This window comes from Rana temporaria, chromosome 6 (assembly GCF_905171775.1).
Source record: "Rana temporaria chromosome 6, aRanTem1.1, whole genome shotgun sequence".
NCBI classification, from domain to species: domain Eukaryota; kingdom Metazoa; phylum Chordata; class Amphibia; order Anura; family Ranidae; genus Rana; species Rana temporaria.
The window spans coordinates 108102118-108120265 of record NC_053494.1 but is presented as its reverse complement, the minus strand read 5'-3'; the positions used below and the strand labels follow the sequence as shown (position 1 = coordinate 108120265).

Below are 18148 nucleotides of genomic sequence, written 5' to 3'. Positions count from 1 at the left end.
TTTTTTATAATTCTTTATTTTATATCTCTTTTCTCTTTTTTCTACATACAAATCAGAATAGGTACAGCTTCATCTTTATAACATACATTGCAATCCTTATCTTAACATCTCTTATACTTTATATTGCGACCTCCTATACCCCTTCTGGTCCCCCTTTTACAGCACGGGTCGCCTCTCCTGCATATAACCACGGTCTTCTTCTACCATCCTCAGAGAGGTGTCCTGTGCCTCCGAAAATATTAATCACCCTCCCTAATCCCCCCCCCCCCCCCCCCTCCCACAAAAAAAAAAAAAAAAAAAGAAGAAAGTCGGCCGTGGTCTCTTCCCCCCCTACATGCCCCGGCTTCTTTCGGCAACTCGTGACGTGTAGTATGCGACGGGTTGAGGTCGTTTTCGTCATCACGTCAATCACCTGCTGGATAGGAACACCCACTCCCGCGGGAGTCCCGACCCGGAAGCCGGGGAAGAAATCAGCTGTACGAGGTATGTACAGCAAAAACAAAAAAACACAAACGGCATACTGTCAATGTAGACAGTGAGCTGGATGTAATGTTAGAAAATTGTTTTTAGGGTGAACCCCCGCTTTAACCATTAGAAAGGAATGATGGGGGGCAGAGCAAAATGTTGACTTTCTAGCTTTTTTGGGTTTTGAAATTCCTCAAACTCTTTCAGAAGATAGCTAAAATTTGTGTGTGGGTCCCTGGAGAAGAATGCCACTGCATGTAATATTTTTTGAATACGTTTGCTTTAACCTGTATATTTCTGCTATGTACAGTGGGGAGAAAAAAACTATTTGATCCCCTGCTGATTTTGTACGTTTGCCCACTGACAAAGAAATGATTAGTCTAAGTTTTTAAATGGCAGGTTTGATTTAACAGTAAGAGACAGAACAACCAACAAAATTCAGGAAAACACATTTAAAAAAAATGATAAATTGGTTTGCATTTTAATACGTGAAATAAGTATTTGACCTCTTCGCAAAACATGACTTGGTACTTGGTGGCAAAACCTTTGTTGGCAATCGCAGAGGTAGGACATTTATTGCGGTTGGCCACCAGGTCTGCACACATCTCAGGAGGAATTTTGTCCCACTCCTCTTTGCAGATCCTCTCCAAGTCATTAAGATTTCGAGGCTGACGTTTGCTAACTTGAACCTTCAGCTCCCTCCACATATTTTTTATGGGCATAAGGTTTGGAGCCTGGCTAGGCTGGCCACTTCAGGACATTAATGTGCCTTTTCTTGAGCCACTTCTTTGTTGCCTTGGCCATGTGTTTTGGGTCATTATCATGCTGGAATACCCATCCAGGACCCATTTTTAATGCCCTGAGGGAAAAAGGTTCTTGCCCAAGATTTGACGAGCCATGGCCATGTCTGTCCATCGTCCCTTTGATACAGTGAAGTTGTCCTGTCCCCTTCGCAGAAAAGCCCTCAAAGCATAATGTTTCCACCTTCATGTTTGAGGGTGGGGATGGTGTTTCTGGGGTCATAGGCACCTTCCTCTTCTTCCTCTCCTCCTCCTTTTTTCCTTTTTCCTCCTTCATCCCTCTTCTTCCTCCTTCATCCCTCTTCTTCCTCCTTCATCCCTCTTCTTCCTCCTTCATCCCTCTTCTTCCTCCTTCATCCCTCTTCTTCCTCCTTCATCCCTCTTCTTCCTCCTTCATCCCTCTTCTTCCTCCTTCATCCCTCTTCTTCCTCCTTCATCCCTCTTCTTCCTCCTTCATCCCTCTTCTTCCTCCTTCATCCCTCTTCTCTTCCTTCTTTCTTTCTTCCTTCCTTTCTTCCCTCCCTTCTTTCTTTCTTTCTTTCTTTCTTTCTTTCTTTCTTTCTTTCTTTCTTTCTTTTTTTTTCCTTCCTTCCTTCCTTCCTTCCTTCCTTCCTTCCTTCCTTCCTTCCTTGCTCCCTTCCTTCCTTGCTCCCTTCCTTTCTTGCTCCCTTCCTTTCTCCCATTTCTCCCTTCCTTTCTCCCATTTCTCCCTTCCTTTCTCCCTTCCTTTCTCCCTTCCTTTCTCCCTTCCTTTCTCCCTTCCTTTCTCCCTTCCTTTCTCCCTTCCTTTTTTCCCTTTCTTCCTCCCTCCCTTTCTTCCTCTTCCTCCTCCCCCACGGCAAGTTGAGACCAAAAGGCTGCACATGCTTTTTTGCGCAGGGGGACTTTGCAGGCGCTTCCAGATTTCAGTTCTTCGTGGAATAGTGTGTTACCAATTGTTTTCAATGATCAGCTGGGAGCTGATCATTGAAACTTCACAAGGTGAGATCTGACATGGAGCCACAGACTAAGGTCGATTTGATGATATTTTGTGTTTCTTCCATTTGCGAATAATCACACCAACTGTTGTCACCCTCCCACAAAGCTGCTTTGTGATGGTCTTGTATCCCATTCCAGCCTTGTGTAGGTCTACAATCTTGTCCCCCGACATCCTGGAACCACTCTTTGGTCTTGGTCATGGTGGACACTGGAAAGGTTTGGAATCTGATTGCTTCTGTGGACAGGTGACTTTTATACAGATAACAAGCTGAGGTTAGAAGCACTCCCTTTTAGTGCTCCTAATCTCAGCTCGTTGCCTGTATAGACACCTGATTGCTGATTGATAGGGGATCCAATAATGATTTCACTCATTAAAATACAAATCAATTTTTAACTTTTTTGGAAATGTGTTTTTTTTTTCTGATTTATTTTATTTTATTTTATTTATTTATTTTTTGTTGCGTCTCCCACTGTAAAAATAAACCTAACATTAAAATTACAGACTGATCATTTATTTGTCAGTGGGCAAACATACAAAATCAGCAGGGGGTCAAATACTTTTTTTCCTTCCTGTAATGTAGTTGTGTTCAGTTTACATTTGATCCCAGTAGATATCTGGATAATTGTAATTTCATTTTGGATAGAGAAAGGGAGAATTATAACCCATGTAAGGTTTATTTTTGCCATCTGGCATCCCATTGGGGAGATTTTCCCTCACGTCCTATCCCATAGCCAAAAGAGGAAGTGAGAAATTTCCTATAAAGTGCGGGAATTCCTGCTTGTCATCAGTCAGAACTAGAGTCCCCTTCGGAATAAGTTCCCAAGAATCCTGTTTTGGGGACAACCCAAATATTATTTTTTTCAGTGATGATAGAGGATAAACTGGGTGAATCTCTCCCTGAGGCCCCGTACACACGAGAGGATCCATCCGCTGAAAAATCTCAGCGGATCGGTTTCAGCGGATAGATCCCCTGGTGTGTACGTTCCAGCGGATATTTATCCGCGGATATTTCTGATTTCCAGCAGATAAAAATTTGTTAGCATGCTAACAAATCTATCCGCTGGAATCGGCTCCAGCGGATCGATCCGGTGGTCTGTACAGACTCACCGGATCGATCCGTCCGAACCCATCCCTCGCATGCGTTGTAATGATTCGACGCATGCGTGGATTTCCTTATATGACAGCGTCGCGCACGTCGCCGCGTCATCATCGCGGCGACGGCGCGACACGTCACCGCGGTTGAATTCCGCGCAGATTTGGATCCGATGGTGAGTACATGCCAACGGATCCAAATCCGCCAGAGGATTTATCCGCGGATACGGTCCGGCGGACCGTATCTGCGGATCAATCCTATCGTGTGTACCAGGCCTCACAGTGACACAGACGGCAATAAAAACCTAACAAGTGTTCTACTCCCTCTATACAACTCATTTTGCCTTTAGCTATACTTTAAAAAACACCTATAATCAGAGGTCAACTGCTGCATATTAGAAAATCCAAACTGAGAGGTGGCTGCAAATGTCAGGGTGACCCTAAATCCGGCCATAGATGGAGCAAATTTCGTTCCTGCAGTGAAGAGTCGCCCAATTTTCCCCTATAAACAGTCAGCGTTGACAGGAGATTCCCTCCTGCCACGCCATTGTGATCTCCCGGGGAGGGGTGCCGGAAGGACACAGTGATTATTGCTAGCGGTTATAACAGCCCTTTGCAACAATCGCATTTAAAATTGTGCAGGCTGGTTGCGACCAACTTGAGCGATTGATCAACTTGGGTTAATTTAGTCTGCCTAATTAATGCAAATTGATTGGTGGGCTGAAACTGGTAATTTTTTTTCTTTGAGCATAGCTACCTTTTTTACACGTAATTTTATCTCAGCAATTCTAGTAAGGATTCTGTTTTCACTGTAAACGTATAGCTATCCTCTAAAATGAGAATATTTAGCACTGCATGTAAAAAATAAGATCCGGCTGTATCTGTAAGACTAGATGTCCAGAGCACCCACCCCACACACTTCCTTACATCACAGTGCTCCCCCTTTACCTTGTGCTGCTGCCAGGAAGAAGCTGGGGGCTGAGCTGAGTGCAGGGTCTGGAGGATCAAAGGAGGGCTGGAATCTGCTGCTAAATGCTGAAACCAGGGGAGGTAGAGATGAGGGGGTGCTGCGGCTGTACAAAGAGGCGCAATATCTGTAAAAGGAGTTCTATACTCCTCTCTGCTGGCGACGGCTAAGGCAGGGTGGGGCATGAATAATTGCAGGGTCTGGTGGAGGAGTTCTGTCCTCTCTGGCTGAGGGGTACTGCAATTGCAGAAGGGGTACACGGGCCACATGATAATGCCTAACGGGCCTTGTGTTTGACACATGCTATAAATGAACTTCATATCTTGATTGTTTGATTGGCTTCAAAGTGTAACTGTGGCTTTCTCTAAAACTCCCCTACTTGTGTAGTTTATTAGAATATATTCTGCCAGCTGACTCAACTGACCTTGTACAGTTTGCAACGGCTGTCATAATTTCTTTACACGCAGAAATAGCTGATAAGATTGCCCTGTGAAGCAACACATGCCCAAAAAAATTAATCCCTAACTTAGTTTAGCAATCTCTGTTTGCTATTTTGCTGTCTCTAAATTGTGAAATATACTGCACAAAGGGTAATGTGTTCATTGGATTTAAAGCGGAGTTCCAACGACATGTTATCATTTTTTATTTTATTTTTTAAAACATTTCTTAAAGCGGAGTTCCGGCCACAATTTCACTTTTTAAATATAAATACCCCTGTAATACACAAGCTTAATGTATTCTAGTAAAGTTAGTCTGTAAACTAAGGTCTGTTTTGTTAGGTTGTTACAGCATTTAGACACTTTATAAAATATAAATTGACTGGGGCCATCTTAAGTGTGGGCATCATGAAGCCAGACTGTATGACTTCCTGGATTTCTGCCTTGCAGATCTCGCACATGCTCAGTGCTGCACAAGCAGTGTAATAGGTTTCAGATCAGGTTTCAGCACCTGTACTGTCCAAGTCACATGATTCTTCGAGACTGGGGAGTGCACAGACTCCTGGAAAGTTACACCCACTACATTCCCAGGAGTCTGTGCGGTGTAGGTTAGGAAGCTTAAGCACCTAGGTGCAGGAAGTGGGAAGATTAACTATTCTGCCTAGCAACAACACTTTGAAGGCATCTAAAAAAAAAAAAAAAAATTTCTTAAAGTACTAATGAATTTTTTTTAAAACTACTGATGTAATGTTATATTTATGGGTGGAACTCCACTTTAAGGTCAGAACATTGACATACAACACGCGCTTGTTTTCCAAATTTCGTCCCCCGATGTCCGCTTTAATATAAAAAATGAACTTTATATTATCGTGTACTGGCAGTTCCCATATTGCTTGTAGGCACGTGAAGCCCACAAGTATAATGTTCCAGGATACGGTGCAGCTGAGTGACCAGCATGCACCGCCCGTTCTCGCGCACGCACAGTATGACAGGTTTGCAGGGCCGTAAACTTCTCATGTTGTCATCGCAATGGGCGGCGGAATCGGAAGTGCCCACGCAGTTGTGATGGCAACAAAGCCCTCAACGCTGCCCACTGCCTCCTGGGGAAATGACACGCATCTCCCAGGAGCAGTAGCAAGCAGTGGAGCCGAGGAAAGTGACGTCGGGAGCCACAGTGAGGAAGGGGAAGATAAGAAGGGACCACATGGCAACAGGGCTTAAAATGTAAGTTAAGAGAAAAAATATAATTTCTTATGTTATTTGCTGCACAGGTCGGCTTGTTCCCGCGGACCATCGTAGCTGTATGTTGGTCCCTGCTGGCCACGACCGATTGCGGGCACGAGAGGCACACGTATCCCTGTTCTGTGAGTTCCTACAAGCTGGGAACCACGATCTGTCATCTCCTACAGTGAGTCCCCTCCCCCTACAGTTAGAACGCACATTAGGGAGCACAGTTGACCCCTTCCCTGCCAGTGACATTTACACAGTAATTGTGCATTTTTATAGCACTAATTGCTGTATAAATGCTAATGGTCCCAAAAATGTGTCAAAAGTGTCTGATATAATGTCGCAGTCCTGATTAAAAATCTCAGATCGCCACCATTACTAGTAAAAAAAAAAAAAATGCTATAAATCTATACCCTATTTTGTAGACGCTATAATTTTTGCGCAAACCAATCAATGTACGCTTTTTGCGTTTTTTTATTTTATTTTATTATTATTCTTATGAAAAATATGTAGAAGAATACATATTGGCCAAAACTGAAGAAAATTTTTCTTTTTTTTTTTTTAAATTGGGGCAATTTATTACAGCAAAAAGTACTAAATATTGTAGGGTTTTTTTAAAGCGAAAAAATAAAAACCGCAGAGGTGATCAAATATCGCCAAAAGAAAGCTCTATTTGTGGGGAAACAAATCGTAAATTTTGTTTGGGTACTATGCCGCAGTCAATGCCAATTGTCAGTTAAAGCGACGCAGTGCCATATCGGAAAAAATAGTCTGTTCATTAAAGCGGCGTTCCACCCAAAATTGGAACTTCCGCATAATCCTCTCCTCACCCCCTTACATGCCACATTTGGCATGTCATTTTTTTGTGGGGGGAGTGGGGGCTTCAGGAGAAGTGGGACTTCCTGTCCTGTCATATCACCTTTTGGCGGCCCCTCCCTGTAGGCGATCACCTGGGACACGTGACAGGTCCCAGGCGATCGCCTGTCCAATCAGGTGGAGCAAACGCCGCTCGCGCATGTGCAGTGAGTGCCCAGCCGTGAATCCAAAAGCTGTCACAGCCGGGTGCCCACAGTTAGGATGGAGGCGCCGGCAGAGAGGGGGGGGAGAAGAGCGGAGCTCCGTGCGGCGCTGGACAGTGGAGCAGGTAAGTGTATGTTTATTAAAAGCCAGAAGCTATGCTTTTTGTAGCTGCTGACTTTTAATAAACATCAAAAAAGGCTGGAACTCCGCTTTAAGTGGTTAATAAAATACTGCAGCATGGTAATTCTGTGCAGTTAATGTAAAATGGTTTAAGTTAGCAACATATTTTACCATTTTGTAATTAAAAGGATTCTGTTATGAAGCACTTTTAGAACTCTCCTAAAGGCTGTAAAGAATATGACTAGATGTAATCCTGTGACTTGTCCACATTCCCTACAACTGTGCTGTGAACTAATAAATATCCCTCTACTAGACGGCATTGATTTCTTCTGAATCACTGACCTGACATGTCCTCAAGCGTAATATTCCCTGAGTCTATAGGAGGGCTCCTGCTCCACTTAGGAATTGCCGGTGCAGTTTGTGGATTGTGTTCATCGTATACCCGGCTCTTGCAATCTGTTCTGTAATCTTGATGGTTGCCTCAACCCGACTCCAGATTCACGTTGCTCATTTAGCTGCCACCTGTTTTGACTTTTTTTTGGAATACATATGCCTGTCTCCAGCTTTAACCTGCTGCTTGTGATTAAGACTAAAACTATCTGCCTTCTGCACAGCCCCTCCTCTCCACCTTGTCCAATCAGAGAAAGGCTTGTATTTATTGATAAAATACAAAGTGTTCTGCCAATGGCGTCTTTGTAAAGAGGGGAAGCCACTCGGCATGTGGGAGATGGATATCACTGTAGTAACGCCAATTACTACAGTGATTTGTCCACTTCTCTAGCAGGCCCATGTGATGTGCATATTTACATTGATCCAAGCTAGACCAATGTAAGTATGGATTAAAAGATCATACCTGAAGTTTGGCTTTTAATGTACAGGACATCCAAAAGCAGTCCGACTCAGGAGTGGGAAACAGTAAAAGAAATCTTACCAGTCCATAGGAACTGAGAGCTGCGGACTGCCTGCAGGTCAAAGAGCCACCTGAAGGATCTTATTCTCAAAACTGGCCGCAGATGAGGCCACCATGTTTAGCTAGTAGAACTTAGAGACTGAGAAAAAAGACCAGGTGAAAGCTTTGCAAACTGGGCAATGGTCGCTCAATGGCAAAAAATCCAAGAAACACTAATGCCTCGTACACACGATCGGTTTTCCCGATGGGAAAACTGCCATGTTTGATTTTGGTTGGAAAAACTTTTCCCGACCAAAGCTGTGATGTCGGGAAGACAACAGAAAATTACAAAGATTGATGTTAAATAAGCATTACTATAAAAACTTTAAATGTATGCAGATTATTTCATAGAGAACTGTCTAGGGTTTTCTTTGGAGGTAGTGGACCTGGACATTTCTATTTTGCTTCCAACATCAGTTTCCATACCAATTATTTGTTTTTATTTTATAAAGTTTAACTGAGGTTTTTATAGTTTGTTTTGTACAACCTTTCTACAAAAAAAAAATCGGATGCACAAAGTAGCAAAGAATGGAGGGAAGAAAATAACTATGGTCCCTTCATATATGTGGTGGTAGCTCTTAACCACTTAAGCCTCGGACCAAAATGCTGCCTAAAGACCCAAGGGGTTTTTACAGTTCAGGACTGCGTCGCTTTAACAGACAATTGCGCGGTCGTGCGACGTGGCTCCCAAACAAAATTGGCGTCTTTTTTTCCCCACAAATAGAGCTTTCTTTTGGTGGTATTTGATCACCTCTGCGGTTTTTATTTTTTGCGCTATAAACAAAAATAGAGCGACAATTTTGAAAAAAATGCAATATTTTTTACTTTTTGCTATAATAAATATCCCCCAAAAACATATATAACATTTTTTTTTTCCTCAGTTTAGGCCGATACGTATTCTTCTACCTATTTTTGGTAAAAAAAACGCAATAATCGTTTATCGGTTGGTTTGCGCAAAATTTATAGTGTTTACAAAATAGGGGATAGTTTTTTTGCATTTTTATTTTTTTTTATTTTTTTACTACTAATGGCGGCGATCAGCGATTTTTTTCGTGACTGCGACATTATGGCGGACACTTCGGACAATTTTGACACATTTTTGGGACAATTGTCATTTTCACAGCAAAAAATGCATTTAAATTGCATTCTTTATTGTGAAAATGACAGTTGCAGTTTGGGAGTTAAACACAGGGGGCGCTGTAACATTTAGGGATCACTGTGTATGTGTTTACTAGTGTAGGGGGGTGTGGCTGTAGGAATGACGTCATCGATCGTGTCTTCCCTATAAAGGTAATGACGCGATCGATGCGCCGACACAGTGAAGCACGAGGAAGCCGTGTTTACACACGGCTCTCCCCGTTCTTCAGCTCCGGGGAGCGATCGCGACGGAGCCGCTATAAACAAATAGCCGCGCCGTCGTCCCGGATCGCTCCTGAAGCCACGGGGACCGCCGCATGTACTGGGGGGGGTCCCGATCGGACCCCCGACCCACGTCAAGCAGGGCACGTGTATATATACGTTGATGTGCCTGCCTGTGCCATTCTGCTGACGTATATGTACATGAGGCGGTCCTTAAGTGGTTAAGGATCACTTTTCAAGCCAGAGGTACTGATAAGTGACTAAACATTTTCAATAGGGCTGTGGAAATTAAAGATTAATTCCTCGATTTAATCGTTAATTTTTCTTTTGATCGGTACTAGTGGTGCAACATATCGTAAATGATCCGTGATCCGAACGGGTCACCATATGCGGATTGGCATACCACGTGATCCACGGAGCTCCGCTGCTGCCTCGGCCATAGGAAAGGCCGCGGCTTCGGCCTAGCTTCCGGAGCAGCGGCCATCTTGGTTCACCCGGCGGCGGCCTAGGTGAGCCTAGAGCGGTGCGCTGATGTCATCACCCGGCCTCAACTGCTCGTGTTCAGCCGGCTTCTTTGGTAAGACTAAGCAAGCACTAATCTTCCTATACAGTGGGGGAGATGTGGACCATATTACAGTGGGGGAGATGTCTGTGGATATCACAGTGGGGGAGATGTCTGTGGATATTACAGTGGGGGAGATGTCTGTGGATATTACAGTGGGGGAGATGTCTGTGGATATCACAGTGGGGAGATGTCTGTGGATATCACAGTGGGGAGATGTCTGTGGATTTCACAGTGGGGGAGATGTCTGTGGATATTACAGTGGGGCAGATGTCTGTGGATAGTACAGTGGGGACTATATATGGTGGTGATCCGAAAAATGTATGTGCGTTTATAATTATTTAAAATTAGTCGATTAATCGATTTAATAAAAATCGATTAATCAAACACAAACATTTTAATCAGTAACGGCCCTAATTTTCAACTCTGAGAGCAGTCCAGGGGCAATGAAGGCTACCAGTCAAGACCTTTGCCTCAACAAGGAGAAAAGGAAAGAAAAAGAGGGGAAGGAAGATGTTCCGAGACCTAAGGAGGAACACCGTGTTAGGAGAAGAGAAATACCCTAGGCCTAGAGCCCTTAGTGGGCAGCGAAGGAGAGAGAAAGGGGAGATGGGGGGGAAGGATTTGCCTGAGAAAGGGGAGGGGTGAGGGAATTTTCCTGTGCAGTCTAGCCCACTACCCAGCACAAGAATGGCCATCCTTGTGATTATTGGGTTATCCATGGGTCCCAAGTTTTCAAGAATTTGGCATGGTGTTGTAAGTATAGAGATGAGCTTCTCGTGGACCATGGTCCCCATAAGCCACTGCTTAACTTGGGAATGGCTGGCACCAAGTCTTTTCTAACATCTGCTGGGCTGCCAGAAATACAAACCCTATCAGCCTCCTCTGGGCTTTAGTCAAGGACGGGGATCGCCTTATGTAGCATGGCTTCCCCCGGGTTACATGCAAGCAAGGCATTCAGAATTCATCTGATCAGTGAGTAAACACGGGTCCAAAAACGCAGGGCTTTCTTTCTGACAAGATCACCAGATGTAAAATAGGGAAGAATTTGGCCACCGCACCAGGGCCATATACCAGCGTGAAATCAATTGATGGGCATTCTCTTTTGTGAATATGTTCCAGGCGCACATAGACGAGGCTAGCCAATTTTGACTCCAAACCCGTTTGGTTTATGGTTCTCCCTAAGTCTGCTTCCCACTTTGATTCATTGGAGTGTGTATAAGGACCCATAGCACCCATAAGTGAGGCATATAGATCACAAACCAGGCAGAAATATTTTTTTATGGATGTGAAATACAGTGTTTTGTATGTTGAATACAGTATGCACTAGCAATGACCCTTCAAGCTGACCTCAAATAAAATGTCTGTGTGCACTACTTAATTTAAAAAAAAAAAAAAAAAAAAATTTTATTACATTTTTTTTTTTTTCTAAAATTTTGTTTATTGTACACCTAAATTGTATATTTTTCTTCAACAGGGAATGTATGTGTTTTTACATGCAGTGAAGGGTACGCCTTTTGAAACACCAGACCAGGGTAAAGCCAGACTTCTTACACATTGGGAGCAGCTGGACTATGGAGTGCAGTTCACCTCATCAAGAAAATTCTTTACAATCTCTCCAATTATTCTGTAAGTGTTACTTGGCTCTATGAAACCTCCTTCTCTTCTTTTTTTTTTTTTTTTGTCCCATCGAGTCCCCTCCTCACACCTGCATGGGGCCATTCGGCTACCAGGACCAGTAAAAAACAGCCCATTGTAAACTCCACACAGACTTGTCAGAGCTTGCACAAAACTGTGAAATCTTTACACAGCCATATGTGACTGGATTGGGTGAATCATGAGGCACCAAGTGCTGTCACGTGGAAGGTAGCAGTGAGTAGCATGCTTACATCACTTTGCTCCTTGCAACTAAACAATGCAGTTCAGGAGCAATGAAAGGTGACTACAAACTGCAATATTCCTCAGTGTGATGGGTCTTTAAGATGAGTAGTCTTTTAAAGTGGATGTAAACCCAAAAATATTTTTTTTTTTATGTCACAATGTAGAGTATAAGATTTCCTATCATCTGTGCCCAGTCTTGCCACACAGAGTTAATCCAGCTCTGAGCAATCCTCTTTTATTGTTCAGTGAAAATTAACAAACTTCCAGATAAAAACCTGTCTAAATAAAAAGTCCTTTCCTCTCTCCTTGCTTTGAGTGACAGGTTATTTACATATCTAGCTTGGACATGTTTATCATATGTTATGTTATGTTTATCATAATATGAGGTGATCCACAGTATAAAAAGTGAGAAATCCACCCCTCCCCCACATAACACATCCTGGTAATATACAATGAACTGTGGATCACCTCATATTATGATGAACATAACATATGGATATATATGTAATATAGAGCAAACACTTATTAAAGTCATAAAAACCATCTTCATCTAAATCCCTCAAAATGTAAGGATTAGGAATGTTTCCCGTAACGGGATATGGTATGGGATTTTTGGTGATGCATGATGGATAAATGTAATAGATAAATGTGGAAGATTTTAATCAAACCCACAGCACTTGAGTCACAAAAATGAATATTTGGATGTAAAAATAAAAAAGATTTATTAATACAAAATGTTAAATAGATATGTTAAACAAGTACTAAAAACAGTCATAGATGGATAGAAAAAGTACTGTATATGCAAATAACTGCAACTAGTCTTCTTCATGCCACTCGTGTTGATGGTTCAACTAGTTTCGCCCTATATGGGCTTCTTCAGGAACCCACGGTGGGTGGTAATCTACAAAAATAAAGAATTCACAATGAAATAACAACAAAGTCTCATAATAGGTACAACACGTATAAACAACGAATACTATACATCATGTTAAACTTTGAATATAGCAAGTGACCATATCAAATATTAATTGAAGTTTTAGTTCCATTCTTGTATTGTATAGCAATGGATAGAGTCTATGTGATTCATGTGGACTAGGACATAACCCATACCTCGGATGAGCAGGGCGGGAAACCGAAGAGAAGCGACCATGGGAGCACAGTTCCCTTGATGGAATAATCCCAGCTAGCAGGATAAGCTGTGTTAAATCAGATAGGAACCAACAGAAAGACAGAGTCCCATATGCAAGCCTGGTGAGAAAGAAAAAATTTGCTGAACCTGAAGGGGAATAAAGGGTGGAGGATCACATGCAATATGCAAACAGCGCCAGCATCATAAGGCTAAGCACCATTACTTACTTGCTGGTGCTGGTTCTGGTTTTAGTTTTCAGGCACAGAGGAAGAAATATGTTCATATATGATGTTCATAACATAACATATGATAAACATGTCCATGCTAGATATGTAAATAACCTGTCACTCAAAGCAAGGAGAGAGCAAAGGACTTTTTATTTAGACAGGGTTTTATCTGGAAGTCTGTTAATTTTCACTGAACAATAAGAGGATTGCTGAGAGCTGGATTAACTCTGTGTGGCAAGACTGGGCACAGATGATGGGAAATCTTATACTCTATATTGTGACATCAAAAAAAAAAAAATAGTTATCCTTTTAAAATGCTTTTCGTTCTAATTGGAATTCTAAGAGTTTGAGTAAAGCCTCAGATTGATTTAATGGGAAAAATTAAAATGTACCATCATCCGAAATTAGTTAGGAAATAAAGGGACACCGGGAATAGAGGGGTAGTGGCTGCTAGTACCACAGACTCGCACAGACTATTACCTAGTAAAGATGTGTATCAATGGACTTTCTCGGTACTGATAACATGAGTCGATATAATAAAAAATTAAATTTATTATACATAAAAACATACAATGTTCCGTAAATAAAACAAGGCTAGGACTAACAACCCCACATAGATATACAGAAGATGTTATTTCAAAACGGAAGGAGCCGTGAGGTATCAGCAGATGTGAGGGGGAGTCCTAGAAGAACCTCTACCGGTTTCGGGGCGAACCGCTTCTTCAGGAGGAATGGTCTGTGCAATAAACAATACATTTGTCAAGACTAGCAATACATAAAACATAAGAAACAACAATTAAAACATTAGGGAAGTCAAAAAATGACACATTACACCACACAACCGCTTACCCGGAGTCGAGGACCGCAGTGCAAATTCGCTGACCAAAGTCCACCGTAGCGAACAAGGGGGAACAAAGAGTAGGTAAAAGTCTGATGGGGTAATAATAATAATGTTAATCTCTTGGGGGTCCATTAGGATTGAAAAGGGGACACCGTGTGCACCTGAGGGGTAGAATGTGCAGGACCATAACCAAGGATAAAGCAAGGGGAAGGGGGGGAGAAAAACGGGCTGGGGGGGGGAAGAGTTGAAAAAAGAACTGCTGAGGAGGGAAGGGATAGAAAGGGAGGGGGAAGGTAAGAAAGGGGAAAAAGGAGAAGGGGAAAGGGGGGGAGGGGGGCCAAGTGAGGAAAGGGGGGATGAAATAAGAAGAGAAAGAGGGGGAAAGGAAAGGGCAGAAAAAAGGGGGGAGAGAGGGGGGGAAAGAAGGAGGGAGGAAGGGTAGAGAGAGAGACAAAAGGGTAAGAAGAAAGTTGAAAGAAAATACCAGAAAATGGGGGGGGGGAGAAAGAGCAAAGGGAAGGGGTTGTAGTTTTAAAGGGGGTGAAAGAGGGGAGAAAAGGAGAGGGAAAGGGAAGGGGGAGAAAAAGAAAGGGGAGTGGAACCCAAGGACAAAAGGGGGAGGGAGGGGGGGGGGAAAGGAGGGGAGAGGGGGAAAAGGACAGGAACCGTAGAAGAGGAGTGTATACTGGGGGGGGGTTTGGGGGGGAAGAAGGGAGGGGGGAGGAAAAGAGGGGGGGGTGGGGGGTTTTAGTTTGTGGTAGAAATTAGAGGAATTCTAATATCGTTGATTGAGACAGACGTAAAAAATCACAGTTTTTAATCCTTCAGTCTGTCCAGAGTGTAAAAGAAGCAAATTGTTTGGCTTTCCACTTTAGCCAAAAATGGCCTACATTTTTAAGATAAATGCGGTTTTTAAATGCTATACCCTTAGCAGTTTGAACATGGTTTCCTATTTTAAGGTTTTGTTTGGAATTTTGCTTTTAACTGCCTGCAAGTCTTAATACCTGTCTCACTTCCTTCACTGCTTTTGTGACAGCGCTAAAAGCTGAAAACTGGCCTGGAAAGGAAGGGGGGAAAGTGCCCAGTATTGATGTGGTAATGTATTTTATGAGGTGACAATGTCTCTTTAAAGTGGAGGTTCCCCCTAAAAAAAAATTCTAACACTACATTGAGAAGACTGATTACACTGCGGGTATGCTGGGGTTTTTTTTTTTTTTTTTTTTTCGTACATACCTCGATATCGCCGTTTCATCCCTCGGCTTCCGGGTATGATTCTAGCGGGGCTGGGCGTTCCTAGTTGATTGACGTTCCTCCGACCGACGCATACTTGACGTCACGACTTTTCGAAAGAAGCCGATCGTCGCTGCGCAGGCGCCGTATAGAGCCGACTCTATACGGCGCCTGCGCAATGACGTTCGGCTTCTGTCGGAAAGTCGTGACGCACAGTATGCGCCGGTCGGAGGAACATCAATCAACTAGGTCCAGCAAAAATCATACCCGGAAGCCGAGGGATGAAACGATAACGATGTACGAAAAAAGAAAAAAAACAGCATACCCGCAGTGTATTCAGTCTTCTCAATGTAGTGTTAGAATTTTTTTTTAGGGGGAACCACCATTTTAAAAAGGATAAGTTTACCTTTATAAAAATAATAAATGCACATCTTTTTTGTTGGTAAAACCATGTGCATTTTTTTTTATTTTTTTATTATTATTGGCCTTCAAAAGCATTGCACCCTGTGATCACAATTGTGCGAGAAGATCCCTGGCTCGCTGTCGGTTAGAAGGGGGATCAGGGAAAGGCCGCAGAAGCGGGAACCTGTTAAATAGGTGGAACAAGTAACCAGTTTCCAAAGGTGAACTTATCCTTTTAATGAATGGAAAAAATGTGTCAGAAGTCACAATGCATATTGGTATTGCATTAAAAATGTATGCGCTTCTAAGCATAGATGTGTGAGCGGGTCCTAGCAGGAAAAAAGAAACGGAAAGCTTCACTGAACACCCACAGTCTTTAATGTAAGATTGTTTACAATTCTCTCTTCTGACGTCCTTGCTTCTTTTTATAGGTATTTCCTGACCAGTTTCTACACAAAGTATGATCCAACACATTTCTTTATCAACACGGCTTCACTTCTCAGTGTCCTTATCCCCAAGTTACCTCAGTTACATGGAGTACGAATTTTTGGCATCAACAAATACTGAACAGGAATCCTGCAGACCCTGAATACGTTACTTCAAGCGCACATACTATTGGCTCTGGCTCTTTCTGTTCGGATGAAATGGATAGCCAACTAAGCCATTTTAATGATTTCTACAGAAAAGATCTCATTGCTCCTGTTGGAAGCGGTTGGAAACCACATAGACTTGGAGGAAGAAGGAGCTTCTCCCAGAAGAGAGCACTAGATCTGATTCAGAGGTTTTCCTCTCTGCGCTGGGCGGGCCCAGCTATGACCCGAGGTTTGCAAATCATACACAAGACTTGTGAAATAAAGGAGTAGTACTACTCTGTGAAAAGAACATTATCACATCAAAATATGTCCTTTTTATCATTATTTTATCATGTGTAGCAATCCCACTTGTGACATGCAACAGCATTCACTAGCTGACATAATGTTGTGCTGCATGCTGCGTTGATATGCACTAGTAGTTTTTTGGTTCCTTTTTTTGTTGCTGTGTTCTTTGTGTGCTCCACAATACTTTCTAATTTGCCTGCAGAGCTGTATGTGATCACTGTCACTGTATTTTCAGTAGTCATCTGGTAACCTACATCAACAGTCAACGCTTTTCAGAATTTACCAGGCGTTGTTTAATTTAAGCTTTTTTGAGTTTTCTTTTTTTTTTTTTTTGTAGCTTTCCTTACCAGACAATGGGGTGGATTTACTAAAGGCAAATCCACTGTGCACTACAAGTGCACTTGGAAGTGCAGTCGCTGTAGATCTGAAGAGGATCTGAAATGAGGGGAAGCTCTGCTGATTTCTATCATCCAAATCATGTGCAAGCATAAATTCAGTTCTTTATTTCCCTTCCTTAAGATCTACAGCGCTGCACTTCCTTGTAGTGCACGGTGTATTTGCCTTTAGTAAATAATCCCCATTGAATAGCTCTGAGCAGTGGCACAATCTTTGTAGTGTCTAGTTGAAAGAAAAATGTAGAGTAAACTATGGTATTATTTTAGTTTTCTAACTGTAGTACTGGCTTATAAGCAGTTGTGATAAAAGCCAGCAATATTGAAAACAGGCTGGATCTGTAGATGGTACGAAAAGAGAAATATTTCAAAGCGGTTTGTGTTCGACTAGTAGCGAGGACAAATTTGATCATTCATACAACCTCCTCCAGTGTTTTTTTTTTTTTTTTGCTGTCTGTCCTTTTATTCCCCTACAGAACCTTATTGTTGAAAGGTCTTTTTTGGGACCCTTTTGTGTTACTGCAGATGATCCCTATGAAGTAAGAGTTAAGCAACTGCATGAAAAATCAGGTTTAATTGTACTAAGTAAATGAGGGAGGGGGCATAGTGTTACATATACAATGGTTTTTAGGCTCGCAGCACATCTTCCCTGTTCCCATGGGGCCTTGCAGTTGTGACCTCAGTGACACGCAATCCTTGGTTATTAAAAAGTACTTTATGCCTAAAGATAAAGACATTGATTAAAGGGGTTGTAAAGACAAAAATATTTTCCTCTTAAATTAAAGTCTGATATTAGCTGATAAAGTAAAAAGTAATGTTCTGCATTATAACTAGTTTGATACCTGTTGAAATCGAGCTGTTTTATTCACCTCCGTCACTCCTGAAACGTTATTCTCACTGACTTCCTGGTTTGCGATGCGCATTCATTCTTGCTACATCAAGGCCTAATGAGAACTACACTTCCCATTAGGCTTAGCCTCCATGCCTGTGAGGGATAAGAGAGCATCTTCACGCAGGGCTGTAGTCATAGGGAGGGGGTGAGCACATTCTGCTTTCCACCATGCAAAACGGCTCAGATGCTGGTGGAAAGCAAGAAGAGGAGAGACAGGAAATGGCATTTTCAAACCTGGATTACTGTATTTTGGAGGTCAAAAGGAAAAACGAGGTAAGTGATATTTAAATGCGCTAGCT

General features: G+C 42.5%; 1 protein-coding gene across 2 annotated transcripts in view; it reads left to right on the top strand.

The window, feature by feature from the left end:
• ORMDL1 (ORMDL sphingolipid biosynthesis regulator 1) overlaps nt 1–16585 on the top strand; it is a 77107-nt gene extending 60522 nt beyond the window's left edge. For both annotated transcript variants that reach the window (XM_040357154.1, XM_040357153.1), the window contains exons 3-4: nt 11455–11606; nt 16119–16585. In XM_040357154.1, the coding sequence (XP_040213088.1) occupies nt 11455–11606; nt 16119–16254 (288 nt within the window). In that variant the 3' untranslated portion in view covers nt 16255–16585. The remainder of the gene's footprint in view (nt 1–11454; nt 11607–16118) is intronic.
• The last annotated feature ends 1563 nt before the right edge of the window (nt 16586–18148 follow it).